This window comes from Mus musculus, chromosome 2, assembly GCF_000001635.26.
Source record: "Mus musculus strain C57BL/6J chromosome 2, GRCm38.p6 C57BL/6J".
Taxonomy (NCBI): Eukaryota; Metazoa; Chordata; class Mammalia; order Rodentia; family Muridae; genus Mus; species Mus musculus.
In genome coordinates, this window is record NC_000068.7 from 80,411,122 (window position 1) to 80,426,823 (window position 15,702).

Genomic DNA, 15,702 nt, shown 5'->3' on the forward strand with positions numbered 1-15,702 from the left:
CTATGAGTGTAACTGTGTAGGAGTTACATCTACTATGTGAGAAATTCCTACACTGAAAACAAATATGTTTTCCCATCTATCCACCTAAACAAAGCACCTACATATAGGTTCTTGTTTATGTAAAGATATTTCATCACTGGCTGAGTAGCTTGATGTAGGCAGATACAGATGGCAATGTAGATAGAACAGCTATCTAGCATTCATAGGGCCAGATTCTATCTTCAGGACCATAAAAAAGGAAATAAATATACCGTAAAATTTTCATCACTTAAAATAGCTTCAAGTACACCCTAGAAACACTGATGGCATGTTAGGGACTCCAGATGCCAGATCCCTTAAGGCTCCTGTCACCAAGTCCTGCCCTTTCTGCAGGGTTGCTATGAATAGGATGTATGTGTTCATCCTGGGAGCCCAAAGCCGAGACAGATACCCTGGGAGAGATTGGAGACCAGCATCCTTAGTACTGCACTTCCCTCCCCCAACCCCCTACCTCAGCATCCCCAGAGCAGTACTCCTCAATACCCAGGGACACAAAATTCACCTTGAAAGGATAATAGCAACACCTAGGAAAAGATAACCCTCTCCCAGCATCAGAACACACAGTACAAGGTACCAGAAAGTAACTACATAGTAGATTGAAGCCTGTGCTGTCCTCCTAGGGGCAAAGATGGGAGTATGGTTCTAGAATTGGGGGAATTTTTGGTGTTTAGGGCTCATTGGAAAGTGAGGATGGTTTTTTTCTTCTAAAAGAAAGAATTTAGAAAAGTTGCCAAGATAGAAAACGTCCGCTTGGGAATGATCTTCATCCTTGCGTGGTTGTTCTCACAGAAGGAAACACAGCACCATTTGCTTCATACCTGTTTTATTTTTCAGCACACTGTAACTTAGGAATCTGGACCTACTACTACCACATGTGTAAATTTCAGGGAATGAGACTTTCAGGTGATGGGCACATCCCTGCTGCAGGGAAGGAAGAAAAGGCATCGTGGGTTCCCCCCCACCCATGGGTTGTTGGGGTCTCAGTGCAGCACACATAAGAAAAACATTTTTGTTGTTGTTGTCGTCTCTGTTGACAACCATATTCCTTTTATTAGACATCTTGATGGAGCATTAAACAACACAAATTCAAATCATAATGTCTAGGCCAATGAGCCTAGTCTACTCTAATCTAGTTCAACTTGAATGTGCAATGGCTTAAACCTACCCACCCCCCAAAATACAGACATAAACACACCAAAAACCAAAATCACAAGCCCAAAGCAAAAGGAAGAAAAAAAGTAAACAAATGTGCACATTTCCGTGTCCTGTAAATTATAGTCTTTTATAGAGTTACATACCTCTGTTAAATAACACCCTGGTGCACATGCATGCATACTTTAATACTTTCTTTTCCTGGCCAATACAGCAAGCCAAATTTATTTATGAATGGAGAGGGAGCATCCAACAATGGGTTTGATTTAGAAGGAAGCAGAGCTATAGTGATAACAACAGATGTCTAGTTATAAGTTCATCTCTAATGCTCGTGAATACATTTATGAACAAATCAAAAACGTTGCCAGAAGAACACTGCTGTTAATGGCTCAAGGGCTACTGATTCCAGTGTGCCCCTTAACCAGGCAAAATATTCTTTTCTTGGCTCCCAACACTATTTATTTTGCTGCCTGCCAATCTTGAAAATAAGTCATGCTGTGTGGCGTTTCCTCATAAATGCTTCCTGGTGTTGGGCTACTCTGCTTGTGCAGTGTCTGATTTCAAAATGCCGTTCTACCTTTATAAACATGTATAACTTTCACAGCATGAGGGAAATGGCCAAAGGCATACAAACACAAGACTATAAGCGCAGCAGCAGAGGCTGTCTTACAGCAATATCTAGTTCTTGAGATATGACCAGGATTCTCTCTTTACATGAAACATTGCATTCTCAATCAGGGTACAGAACACCAAATTAAACCCAGGGAGTCCAGTACAGAAACCTTAGCATCAACATATTTAATTTACTATTCTGGTTGCAAAAGAACAGTCCCCACGTGATTGATGAAACAGAATATATAACATATTAAAGGATCTAACCCCAGGCCATTAAGAAGCAGGAGAAAGGGGACCGGAAGTAACTTCGGTAGCCACGCGGTGTCTGCGGTAAACAATCGGTCACGAGCACAACTGTGCGGTTTTCCTTTGTTAGTCCAGCAGCGCCAGTCTTAGAAGGGAGTCCGTGGGTGTGGCCTTTTACATTTCAGGATTTAGCTGCGTGCTGGCCGGGGATTAGAGTTCCTGCCAGACTTCTGATTCTGAGTGGAATCGCTAGCATCAGTTTTACCCAGTCCAAGGTGTCGGAGTTTCATATCCCAGCGCTGTGAAATGTAAAAGAGAGAACAGTCACGAGGACACATCACGTGGGGTGTTATTTCTATGATGCTATCAACCGAGGGAGAGTCCAGGGTCAGATCTCTAAAGTGTTTTGCTACTTTTCCAAAAGTACAAAATCTCTATCCAAGGATAACAATGACACTGTATAAACACAATGCTCTGATTCCAAAAACCACAGCAGAAGCCATCTCATCTGTAAGATATTCAAGGATGCCATCGTACCAAAACATAGAACTAAAATTCCATGTCTGTAAATGATACAAAAGTCAACAGTATCTATACTTTCAGAATTTATATTTAAGTGGAAGATTTATGTTGGCAGTTTGAAAGAAGGGCTTTTTTTTTCTCATCATTTTCTTAAGACTAAAGTAACGAAACTTTTTAAAAACTGGTTGAGTGGTTAGGGAGATGGCACACGTGCAAGAACCTGATGTTTGGTACTGAGCATCTGGGTGTGTATCTACAGCCTCAGTGCTGAGAGAGCAGCAAGCCAGGGGGCAAAGACAGGCAGGTCCTAGAGTTCCATAGTCAGTGAGTCTAGCTTATGAGTGAGAATCAGTTTCAGGGAAAGACCTTGTCTGGAAAAGTAGGGCAGAGAGCAATTGAGGAAGACCCCTAGCAGTGACTTCCAGCCATCATATGCACATTCACCAGTAAGCACAAAAGTGCATATGTATGAACATGTACATACACATATACACAAAATAAGCTGATCTAAATAGTGAAGATATAAAGGGAAAATGGTGCCTCTAAAATATTTTTCTAGTATTTTCCACCAATTACAGCAAACCCACAAGATCCTTCCCTGCCACAGGCTTTACAATGCATGGGGGGAGGGGAGGTGTTAATTGTTGTTGCATACATCTTTTTAAATAAGAAAAGTCACATTGACTTGTATTTCATATGAATGATGTCAATACTGCTTATTTGTGATATAAGAAATTGAATGGAAGTTACATGGTGAAAGTGTATGAAATGATAAGAACATCTGTACTCCACAAACTTCAGCAAACATAGAAACCAGAGGCCCGTACTGAGAACAGACTCCTCTTTATCAGCTCTGAATGCAGTCCATGATTTCCACAGGCCAGGAGCTCCCAGATGATCTGTGGGCTGCTGGTTCAATGACCTCATTTTAAGTAGCAAGAAGCTAATGGCAGATGGCCCAAATCCTGATTCTAACTCACTACTTAACCGTACAAAGCTTCTGAACTAATCGACATTTTTATTGTTTCTATATTGGGATTAATAACTAATAATAGCATTATTCTGAAGATTGAAAAATTGCAAAGTGCACAGCATATAATACATTAGTTATTACTTGTTTTTCTATTAAAATACATCTTCATCTTGGCTGACTTTATTGCATAGTAATATTGCTTTCATATTTAAAAAATAATCTGATTCTTAACTCTCTCCAAGATAATTCAAATATCTTGAACAATTGGCTGTCTCGAAACAGAGACAAATAATCATTTACATAGGAAAATGGTAAATGATCTTTTTAACTGGCCTACTATTAAGAGAAAGTTCAGCGCCAGATGTGGTGATTCACGCCTTTAATCCCAGCACTTGGGAGGCAGAGGCAGGCGGATTTCTGAGTTCGAGGCCAGCCTGGTATACAAAGTGAGTTCCAGGACAGCCGTGGCTATACAGAGAAACCCTGTCTTGAAAAAACAAAACAAAACAAAAACAAAAAGAGAGAGAGAAAGATCAGCTCTAAAGAGCAACTTATATTGAATTTAAAAATAATATCCTCCATAAGAGTCTTTTAAACATTCCTGAGTTAACTGAAAAGCTACAGTAGGTATGCTAATAATTCCAACCAGAACTGATTTTCTCCCCAAACTTCTGACTCAGAGCATAAACGTGAATTAAAAATGGCCCACTGGGCCTGGAGAGATAGCTTAGCGGTTATGAACACTTGCTGGAAACGGTGGCAGTGGTGGTGCACCTTTAGTCCCAGAACTTGGGAAGCAAAGACAGGCAGATCTCTGAGTTTGAGGGCAGCTTGGTCTACAGAGCAAGTTCTAGGACAGCCAAGGCTACACAGAACTGTTTAAAACCAACCAACCAACCAAGCAACCAAAAACAAAAACACTTGCTGATCTAGCAGAGAACCAGAGGTTCCCAGCACCCAGGGGATAGCTCACAAACATTTGTAACTCCAGTTCCTAGGGATCCCACACCCTCTCCTGGCCTTCTTGGGCACGAGGAACTTATGCATAGACATAAACACAGACAATACTCATACATATAAAATAAAAATTTAAGAATCTTTTTTCAAAAGAAGAACCTCAGAAGAGAATTGGGAGCAGTGATACATTACTATAATAAAAACAGCAGCAGTATAGGAGGACGACAGAGTTTGAGGCCAGCCTATGCTACATTGCAAGTACCAGTCCAGCCCGTGCTACATCATAGGTACTGGGCCAGCCTGTGCTACATTGTAGGTACCAGTCCAGCCTGTGCTACATCATAGGTACCAGTTCAGCCTGTGCTATATCGTAGGTACCAGTCCAGCCTGTGCTACATTGTAGGTACCAGTCCAGCCTGTGCTACATTGTAGGTACCAGTCCAGCCTGTGCTATATTGTAGGTACCAGTCCAGCCTGTGCTACATTGTAGGTACCAGTCCAGCCTGTGCTACATTGTAGGTACCAGTCCAGCCTGTGCTGAATCAAAAGTATCACTCCAGCCAGAGCTGCATAGCAAGACAGTCTCAAAACAACAAAGATTAATTAGTTATTCAAGTCACTGGTTCATTGTTTCCCATTAGTGTGTTTAAATTCAATCTGAGAACATCAGTGATCCCATAAAAACTATGATTTCCCTGAAGGGAATATATTCACCATGCTACAAAACAGGACAAGCCGTGCCTCCCAGTGGGAACATAACTGGCGAGGCTTGTTACACACAGCAGCAGAGGTGCTGAAGTTCTCCCAACTGGTACGGGAATTTAGGACAAATTCCTGTTCTGCACTTGGAAGCGGAAAACAGACTTGAAAAGCTGAAAGGACATCCCAGTACTCTGAAGAAGAGCCACTTCTCCACTAATAATTAAACACCAGGTTCATTGGTGAGAGATGGGAACAAAAAACACTCACAGTCCGCATCTGAAATGCTCCTCACTTCTGACAAAAACTCTAGAGACAAAAGGAACTTAGTAGCGGTAGTTTCTATCAATGAAACCATGCCCTCGACATTTCTGTAGGTCTCTTCGACTCAGGTGTGTCTGCCACCCACGCTGGGTGCCATATGTCATAAACTGCCTCAGGGGTTTAACTTTCCCTGGAAATGCTACCCACGCCCTCCAGCTCTCAGAAGAGGATGTATGTTTGGTACAGTTTCCACTCCCAACCCCTTCCCCAGCACACACCCTAGAAGAGTCCTCTGCCTCCTATGCATTCCCCCCTCCCACTCGTTCTTCTTTTTGAGAAAGATGTGCTAGTGTAGTAATAAGAAACACAAAACCATTTCTATTGAGTAATGTACTACTTGATATACATACATACATACATACATACATACATACATACATGCATATATATGGTCTAGGGTCTTAATATAAAATATTAAAGCCACATCATTGTTTTAAGTACCCAGTTTGGTGACATCTCTTCTACACTTATGACTGTGGCAGCATCTCACTCATAGGAGTCCATATCTGTCCGTTGGACACAGTGGTATTTTTCTATTCAGCACTAATTTTTCCCCCTCTTCTCAGAGAAAAGCAATTTGTTTAGAAGCAATAAAAACCCCTACTCCCTGCTTTCCCAAGTGGAGATAGACATGGCCCATGTTCGGATCAAAAGTTTCATGATAAAGTGTCTGGAAAGAGTTCTTGAAAACCTATGTTGACCTCCTTGCATCTTTCTGCCTGGAATGATGTATGATGTTGGTGGCAGAACAGCACTGTGTGATTCCTACTGAACAAGAAGATGGAAGCGGTACCCGACCATGGCTGTCAGAGGCTGGGGCTCTGAATGCTAGCATAAAGCCAGTCTGTCATGATTGGCTAGCTATAGGCGATTTCCCAAGAAGTTAGGGCAACTGTACTTAGAGCTTTGATACACGTAGAGGAAATTAATTTCATAAATGAATAGACATTAACAATAATTTCAGTTCTCAGAATAGTCATGTGTGTGTGTGTATGTGTGTGTGTGTGTGTGTGTGTGTGTGTGTGTGTGTGTGTGTGTGTGTGTATCAGGTCTTAATATTCTCATGTAGTTGAGGACAACTATTTAGCTTATGTGAAAGATGGTTTTCTATGGATTATATTATCAGACAGAATTTTTCTTCTGGTGCTGGGGACTGAACCTGGAGCATACTTGCTAGGTAAGCATTCTACCACAGAGCTAAGTCCCAGCCCCAGTACTACTTTGAACATAAAATCCAAGCTTACCTTGACTTTCTTACCAAGCCGATCCTTCCACTTCTCAGCTATAGAGCCTTCTACCAAGAGTAACCTGCATTTTAAAAATCAAATTATTTTGAAAAACCAAAGTATATAATTGAAAAATTCAAAGAATTGGTGGCAAGAAAAACTAAGTATGTTCATCCTAGAATCTGATGCCAGAGAGCTGAGAAGAGTCTTAACCATTTAGGAATCGTGGATCCCTTTTAGAAATAAATGAACTATGATCTTGCTTTCCAGAAAAATCTATACCCATAAGCTATGCTCACATCCCTTTTCTATCCAATATGTAAAATTAAAATATATAACCATAGTTCTCAAGAAAGTAGAAAGAGCCTAAGACAAGAAAAGCCCAGCAAGATGTGGAAGGAAAACCAATTCCCCTGCATCCTTAGGGGGAAGGTTACCTGGAACGTTCCTCGTCTTCATAGCCCATGATGACATATTCCTCATTGACAGTAAGTGGAGGACAGAGGCAGCCAGAGGTGGTATAAAGATTGACGGTGTCCCTTGGAATGTTTACCAGTGATGCCTTTAGAATTTCCTTCACTTCCACAACGGCGGTCACATCATGACATTTCATCTTTACCTCTTTAACTTTAGCCCGGATGACTGAATAAAAGACAGTAAATTTGATTTATATGATGACACACAGTAAGGTACACCCTTCAAAAAAAAAAAAAAGCCAGTAGGCCTCTTTCTAGCCAATTCCTCTCAATTTCATGATCAATGGTTAGAAAGGAAATGTCAGGCAGACATTTTTCTTTAGAGAAACTAAATGCCATACTGGCCTTCTTGCTCAGCCCTGATTCCCTGCCAATTTGTGTATGTATCTGTGTATGCAGACATTGGTGATTATATACGCATGTGTGTATAGACGTTTGATTTTCACGAACCCACTTAGGTAATCATAGTTGATTGAGTAATCTATTATAATTCCCCTACACAGCCTCACTTTGGATGTGTGGCTATGTGTGTGTGTGGTACCAATGGCTGCTGAAAGGTATTAACTTAAACTAATTTTACCCCATGTTAAGGCCTAGACTCAACTCGATGCTTTGTTTCTTCATCAGAACTATTCAGTTGATCAGTTTTCTCAAGGCAGGCTCTCTTCCCAGCTACAACTCAGTCTTGTTTATTGGTGTTCCCAAACCAACTCCTTGGACATTCACCTCCCTCACCACATCTCGCCATTCTGACATTGGCACTTTCCTTCCTTCACACCAATGTTATGTGGTTTTAGGTTTTTTTTTTTTTCTAATTTATTTATTTTATTTATATGAATACAATGTCACTGTAGTCAGACACACCAGAAGAGGGTATCTCATTATAGATGGTTGTGAGCCACCATGTGGTTGCTGGGAATTGAACTCAGGACCTCTGGAAGAGCAATCAGTGCTCTTAATCACTGAGCCATCTCTCCAGCCCCCAGCGTTATGGTTTGTATCTCCTTTAGGGACGATGAACTTTCTTCGTGAGCAAAAGTTGTCCATTAGACCTTGTCTCCTCCATCTGCCTTCCACTCAGCCACGCTGCTACCCCGTGACCCTGCTATGTCGGGGACAATGTTCTAGCATGCTGATTGCATCAGTTCTCTTCCCCCAATGCAAGTAGTGACCCCAGCACTCCCTACAGGTGTCAGCTTCACTTTTCAACACAAAGACAAACTGTCTTCCATCTGCAAAGTCAAATGAGGTGACTCAGAACCTAGAAGCTATGTTTCTTCTATTCCCTCCGTGTCTCTTTTTTTTTTTTTTTTTTTGAAGAGCCACATTGTGTAGGGATCTGCTTCTGGTAAGTATGCATTTGTACAGGAAAGTTTTATATTTATTAAAAAGAAAGAGTCAAACTTGTTATTTAATAAAAAGCCAACAGCAATTGCTCAGGAAGCTCTGTCATATTAATACAATGTCCACAAAGGAAATACAATATATGCAAGAGAATCCACCTTGGAGGAGCTCTGTAGGTAGGAGTGTACAAACTGCCACTGGCAGATTCTCCCAGGTATTTTAGGTGTTCAGGATTATACAGGATTGAGTAAAAAAAAAAAAAAAAAAAAATCCCTCCACCAAAACATAAAACCACCTGATAATGCATTCTCCACTATCGACCTAACTTTATATGGTGACTCAATGGTCTACAGGTATGACAATCTACTGGACAGAGACTCAGTTACCAAAATCTGTAAGCTTTATTCATGAGTATTTCAATCTTCAGAGACTTTGTTGCAACACAAGTGTGAGAGTTTGTTGCAGACAAAGTCTAACTGCCCAGCTGGCTCTGCCTGGCTTGAATGGCAACTGGAGGCCCTGTCTTTGCCCGTTCTCTCTGCCCTGTATTTTGACAAGAGATAAGGTTTTCCCTCCAGACGGTAAGTTCCCAAGACCAGCTAGCAGACATGTTTGTGTGAGTCCTGGCTTAAATGAATGTGCTTCCCAGTATCCATGAGCCATGAGCGATTAGGGAGCTGGGCGAAGGTTGTCAGGCCAGTGATTTATTTTCTCGGTGCATCCACTATTTTCATTAGGAATTTTTAGCACATGTACTGCCTCCAAAAATAATACCTCTCTACAACACCTACTTCATTATTCAAGTAATTTTGCTAAAGCTCACAATTTTTTACTGACTCGGTCAGGAATGAGGCAGAGATTTCATATGAATTAGCAGTTGTTCCTGTCTCAACAGAAACATGCAAATGCATACAATAGTGAAAATCAATATATTTTAAAACAAAAATATTTTCTTTCCATTAGTTTGCCTTCTAGCCAAGCGTTGGAGGGGCTATTTTCTCCTAAGAATCTGTTAGTCCCACCCAAAAATCAATCTTTAAATCATTGGTGGCTATAGTGTCTAGCTATGACAAAGAGAATATTTTCTCCCCTCCCCTCTTTCTTTCTTCCTTCCTTTCTTTCTTTCTTTCTCTCTCTTTCTTTCTTCCTTTCTCTCTCTCTCTCTTTCTTTCTTTCTTTCTGTCTGTCTGTCTGTCTTCCTTCCTTCCTTCCTTCCTTCCTTCTTTCCTTCTCTTCTCTTCTCTTCTCTTCTCTTCTCTTCTCTTCTCTTCTCTTCTCTTTTCTTTTCTTTTTTCTCAATAGCGACTGGGGAAACCTAGGCTGACCTTGAACTTGCAATGCAGTCTCAACTGGACTTGAACTCTTGATCCTCTTGTGTTATGGATAGCCCTGGGGCTAATTATATTTGATGTTAATTCCGTTATCCTGTGAGTAGCTTCGCAAGGAAAGAGTCAGCACTCAGGTGATTTCCGGTAAACCTGCTTCCCACCTTAATTTGTAAAATAAAGAAGAGTTGATGATTGGGCAGACTAAAGGGAAGGTGGAGCAGAAGGTGGAGAGGGAGAAGAAGGAGAAAATGGAAGAGGGAGAGGACACAGAGGAGGAGGAGGAGGAAGAAGAAAAGTGGAGCAGAAGCACATGGCCTGGAGAAAGTTCGAAGAGGTCTCATAAGATGTGAAAGATGGTAGTGTAGCAGTAGCTCTGCCCAGTCTAGGCGCACAGCATGTATTCATATTAACTGAGTTGTGTTTTCATTGCCAGGCATATTTGGGTTTGGGTTGGAGATTTACCGCAGCAATCTTGACCTTATTCCTAAGTGCTTGGAGGGACTACAGATAGGGTACCATACAAAGCTCCTCCTTTTTATCAATTGTTATAATACTCAGCTACCTTCTCCAAAATGATTTGTAAAGATTAGTATTTTAACTTTTAATGGTAAGAGTACCACCAGCTATTGTGTTAACAAGGAAGCTGGGCAAAGTTAAAAGTTGTAAGTAAAGATAAATAAAAATAACTCATATCTTTGAAATAATTTTTATTGTTACTGTTTTCAGTGTCTGTGTCTTCATTCGTGCATCTGTGTGTGTGTGTGTGTGTGTGTGTGTGTGTGTGTGTGTGTGTGTTTCTGCTGGTTTGCTTGGAGACAGGTTCTCATGTATCCCAGGCTGGCCTCCAACTTGCTATGTATCAAAGAATAATATTGAACAACACAACCGATTTTATGTGATGCTGAAGATCTAATCCAGAGTTCCGTGAATGCCAAGCAAGGCCTCTACCACCACTACCTGACCCATGGTATGAAATTATGGTTTTGCTTTTTATGATAGCTATATTTAAAAGTTCACATGGACTTTATAAGTCTTAAAAAGCTGGCCTTCTGAAACGGAAGGCCCCCCTATCCCTGCAGTCAGGGCAGTTTGCATAAGGAGAAGTAGATAAGTAACCAGCTTTTGATTCTTAGATGAACTAAGCCCTTCACCCAGGGACATCTGTCCCTCCCTGGGATGTCTGTCTGTTCCTCTCTAACCAAGAGTGGCTAAGATCCTCTTAAGATAAGCACTCTGCCAACTGGTAGCTCATGCCTATAACTGTAGTGCTGGAGAGGCTGAGGTTACAAGTTCAGGGGCAACCTGGGCTACAGAGCAAGTTCTAGACTAGCCTTTGAAGTGCAGACTCCCTGTCTAAAAACAAATAAATCATAATAAAAAATAAAGATATAATTTTACTGAAGAAAAATTTGGGAAAGAAATTGCATTCAGACTCATCTACCCCCAAGAGCTTCTTTTATGCTCTTTCGTAAGTTGCACTTCCAAACATTACTGTCTTGGTCATGTCCACTTCTCTCCTAAATCCCCAAATTCTAGAACAGTGGTTCTCAACCTTTCTAGTGTTGGGATCCTTGAATACAGTACTTTATGTTGTAGTGACCCCCTAATATAAATTATTTTCATTGCTGCTTTATAACTAATTTTGCTATGAACTGTAACGTAAATATCTGTATTTTCCCGTGGTCTTTTTTTTTTTTTTTTTTTTTTTGACTTGGATTCAAGTTTATTTCTTTTTTTTTTAAATTAGGTATTTTCCTCATTTACATTTTCAATGCTATCCCAAAGGTCCCCCATACCCACCCCCCCAATCCCCTACCCACCCACTCCCCCTTTTTGGCCCTGGCGTTCCCCTGTACTGGGGCATATAAAGTTTGCAAGTCCAATGGGCCTCTCTTTGCAGTGATGGCCGACTAGGCCATCTTTTGATACATATGCAGCTAAAGACAAGAGCTCCCGGGTACTGGTTAGTTCATATTGTTGTTCCACCTATAGGGTTGCAGTTCCCTATAGCTCCTTTTTCCCGTGGTCTTAAGCAAACCCCTGTGAAAGGCTCATTTGACCCCCGAGGGGTTGGTGACCCACAGGTTGAGAACTCCTGCTCTAGAATTTGAGCCAAATCTCTATACACCCTTCGTCTTCTAAAATTAAAGCACATAAAGACAAACTTCTCATTTTCATAGCATAGTTAACTTTAGAATTTTCTAATCCATGTTTAGTCATTAACTCGGGATCAGAGAGCGGCATGAGCGTGTCAGCTTCACTGACTGGCTGTGCATTCCTCCTACCAAATCCAACACAATGTTACACATGGAAAATTCCACACCTGACTTCATGTGACAGGTCACAGTCCAATTAGTGATGCACCTTCAGGAACTGTCAGGGAAACACAAATGTCATGCTTGAACCTGAATCCCGCTCCTAAGAGTATTCCCACACATTCACAAATATTCCAAAATACAAAAATGATAGCCTATAATCCTAAATACTTCTGGTCCCAAACATTTTGGATAAGGAATACTCAGCATCTACTTGAAAAGAAATTATAGTTTAAAAAAAAAATCTGCCGGGTGTGGTGGCGCACGCCTTTAATCCCAGCACTCGGGAGGCAGAGGCAGGCAGATTTCTGAGTTCGAGGCCAGCCTGGTCTACAAAGTGAGCTCCAGGACAGCCAGGGCTACACAGAGAAACCCTGTCTCGAAACCCACCCCCCCCCCCCAAAAAAAAAATCTGTGGAAACCAGTAACACTGAGCAGCCCAACCTTCCGACAGAGGAACACCAGGGACTGATTGCCTGTGTCACATAACAGTGACTGACATTCACTGAAGCATAAAAGTACCCAAACGTACATTATACACGATAAAAGAAAGGGTAGCTTTTGCTCAGTCATCATCACTCATAAAGCCAGGAGGAGAAGGGTGCTCATGAGAATTGAAATGAGATAGTCCACAGAAAGCGCCTGAAGTTGTCCCCAGGAGAGATAGCATCCTCCCATTATGTCAGTCAGCTCTGCTTGTACAGGAGGCTCTGCAGTTAGCACTTAACTTATTAAAATGTTATATTTGGTCAAGTTAAATAGCAAAGGATTCCCTCAGATGAATAGCGACAACTATTAAATGTTGCTTCCCAGTGTCCTTTGGGTGTTTCTTGTGGAGCACAGCCGGGATCCAGGTACTAACCCAGAGACAAGAACTTCTACTTGGAAACTGATCTTAAGGTACTCAATGCTATAGTTTTAATTAATGAATTAATAAAACCGATGCTCTCACAATCACACATTTGAGAAGAACTTTGTCACTATGATACATGAAACTGGAAACAACACTTGTAAGTGACCTTTGTTTCTAAGCCTTACTTTTTTTTTTTTTCCAAGACAGAGTTTCTCTGTGTAGCCCTGGCTGTCCTGGAACTCACTCTGTAGACCAGGCTGGCCTCGAACTCAGAAATCCATCTGCCTCTGCCTCCCAAGTGCTGGGATTAAAGGCATGTGCCATCACTGCCTGGCTTACTTTTAAAATGCTCATGCAAGGTTTCCCAAAACACAGCAATCTATAAGCAGACGGTAATGGTATCCTTACCATAGTTGTAATTGTTCCGGAAATAGGTCTTCTGTGTAGCTCTGACAGGCTTACATTTGCAACGTTCTGAAAGAGATGAAATGGTGAGTGACTTTTCTCTATTAGCAGTCTTTCATTCCCCCATGTGCTTTAAGGAAGACTCTATATGAACTTAGTGGTGAGAGATCTCTGGGTTTCTGTGTCTGATCTTTTTCTCCTGGAACTATCTTGCTGTTGCTTCCATCTTCACAGCCTGTTCCTCTGCATCCGTAGGCTCTGAAGAGCGTTCCCAATCTCTCCCACCCAAAACCTTCGGCAACACTGCTCATCGTCCTGCTTGAGCTGCTCAGGACCCCAGACTCTGGAACGAGGGGCACTTAGTGTTTTCAGAAGTAAAAATGTCAGCTCACTGAGAGGCACTTAAGCTCTAGTGCGGCCCTGTGGAAGACCACTTGCTGTATATATACATTTATAAATTACACGGCATTTCTCCACTTATTAGTTCCTGGATCAGAAAGCCACTCCAGGAGATAAACTAGAAGTGCTTTAAGCCAAGGAGCCCCTTCCACTGGTAAAACAGCTGCCATCACACAAAATGGTATATCTGTGCTTGTTGGAGACAAACTTTGTCTTTTGTAAACATAAATCCCATATATAAAAATATCTGCAAATTGTTAGCACTGAAATAATATGCATATAAGAGACATTATATAGACTGTAGTTCTGTATCTAGGAATATATGTATGTGTGATGTTATATGTTTTATATATACATATACATATATATATACATATATATACACATATATACATATATATACATATATATATATGACAACAATTAAAGAAAAAGAGGCCATGAATTTGAGAAAGAATAAAGGAAGTATATAAGTATATTATATAAGTATATGAGAGGGGTTGGAGGGAGAAAAGAGAAGGGGAAAGTGATGCTAATTTTAAAAATTTTTTAATAGTGAAAATAAATGGTAAAAGGTATTTGTGAGTGGTGCCCTGAACACACTTTACCTAGTAGAGGTGTATGTCATAAAATCTCTGATTATCTCAAAATCTTTCATTTGTAGACAAGTTGACATCTTCAAGAGTGTATTTTTTAAAACTTCTATGGAAACACTATACTTCCAAAATTACTTAGCTGAGAAACTGGAGTTGGAGATGTACCTCAGTTATAATATATCTGCTCATCTGGCAGTTTGAATATAAGTGGCCCCCTAAGACTCAGGTGTTTGAATGCTTGGCCATAGGGAGCAGCACCATTAGAAAGTGTGACCTTATTGGAGTAGGTGTGGCCTTATTGGAGGAATGTGCCACTGTAGAGGAGGGCTTTGAAGTCTTGTATGTTCAAGCTATGCCCAGAGTGGCTCACAGTTTCATCCTGGGTGCCTTCAGATCATGATGTAGAACTCTCAATTCTTTTTCCAGCACCATAGCCTCCCTGTATGCTGCCATGCCTCCTGGATGACAATAGTGGACTAAACTTCTGAAAATAAGACACATACACACACACACACACACACACACACACACACACACACACACATGGTAAGCATTGTGAACTGCCAGCAAAGTCTATATAAAAAGAAAGAACACAATTTCCTTAGATGATATTTGATTAGTAAAGGTTTCTTCGTTAGTCCCCCTGAGAAGGCTCCCCTAAAAAGTAATGAGTGTTTTCCATATGGTGACATGGAGCATAGGAATTAGAGAAAGCAAGCTAATTTCTTGTTGTTGTTCTGTTTAAAAATTGTCTTACGTTAGTATGGGGACCAACTAAAGCAAACTTCTGTGTTGACCGTTTGCTATTATATTAATTTATATGCATGGGTATTTTGCCTGCATATCTGTCTGTCTGTGCACCACATCTGCACAATGCTTTTGGAGGCACTGGATTCTCTGGAGCCGAAATTACAAATGGTTGGGAGCTGCTGTGTAGATGCAGAAAAAAAATCAATCCTGGGTCCTCCGGAAAAACATCTCTTAGTGTGGAGCCATCTCTCCAGTCCCACATTTTACATTCTTAATTACATATGTATTTGTTCTAAGTGCATTTATGTGTGCATATGTGTATTGTAGGAGTGCACACATGCCACAGTTTGTGAATGTAGGTCAAAGGAAAACTTGCAGGAGTCTCTTTCTACTAGGTAGGGCCTGGGATCAAACTCAAGTCATAAGACCTGGCAGCTGGAGTCTTTGCCTGATACACCATCTTGCCAGCCCTTATATTTTCTA

The 15,702-nt window shown here is 41.0% G+C and overlaps 1 protein-coding gene across 1 annotated transcript in view; it reads right to left on the reverse strand.

Moving 5' to 3' along the window:
• Positions 1-848: 848 nt before the first annotated feature.
• Frzb (frizzled-related protein) overlaps positions 849-15,702 on the reverse strand; it is a 35,427-nt gene continuing 20,573 nt past the window's right edge. Inside the window, exons 3-6 of the mRNA NM_011356.4 lie at positions 13,478-13,543; positions 7,191-7,395; positions 6,772-6,835; positions 849-2,351 (exon numbers count right to left, since the gene is read on the reverse strand). Of these exons, the coding sequence (NP_035486.1) occupies positions 2,241-2,351; positions 6,772-6,835; positions 7,191-7,395; positions 13,478-13,543 (446 nt within the window). The 3' untranslated portion in view covers positions 849-2,240. The remainder of the gene's footprint in view (positions 2,352-6,771; positions 6,836-7,190; positions 7,396-13,477; positions 13,544-15,702) is intronic.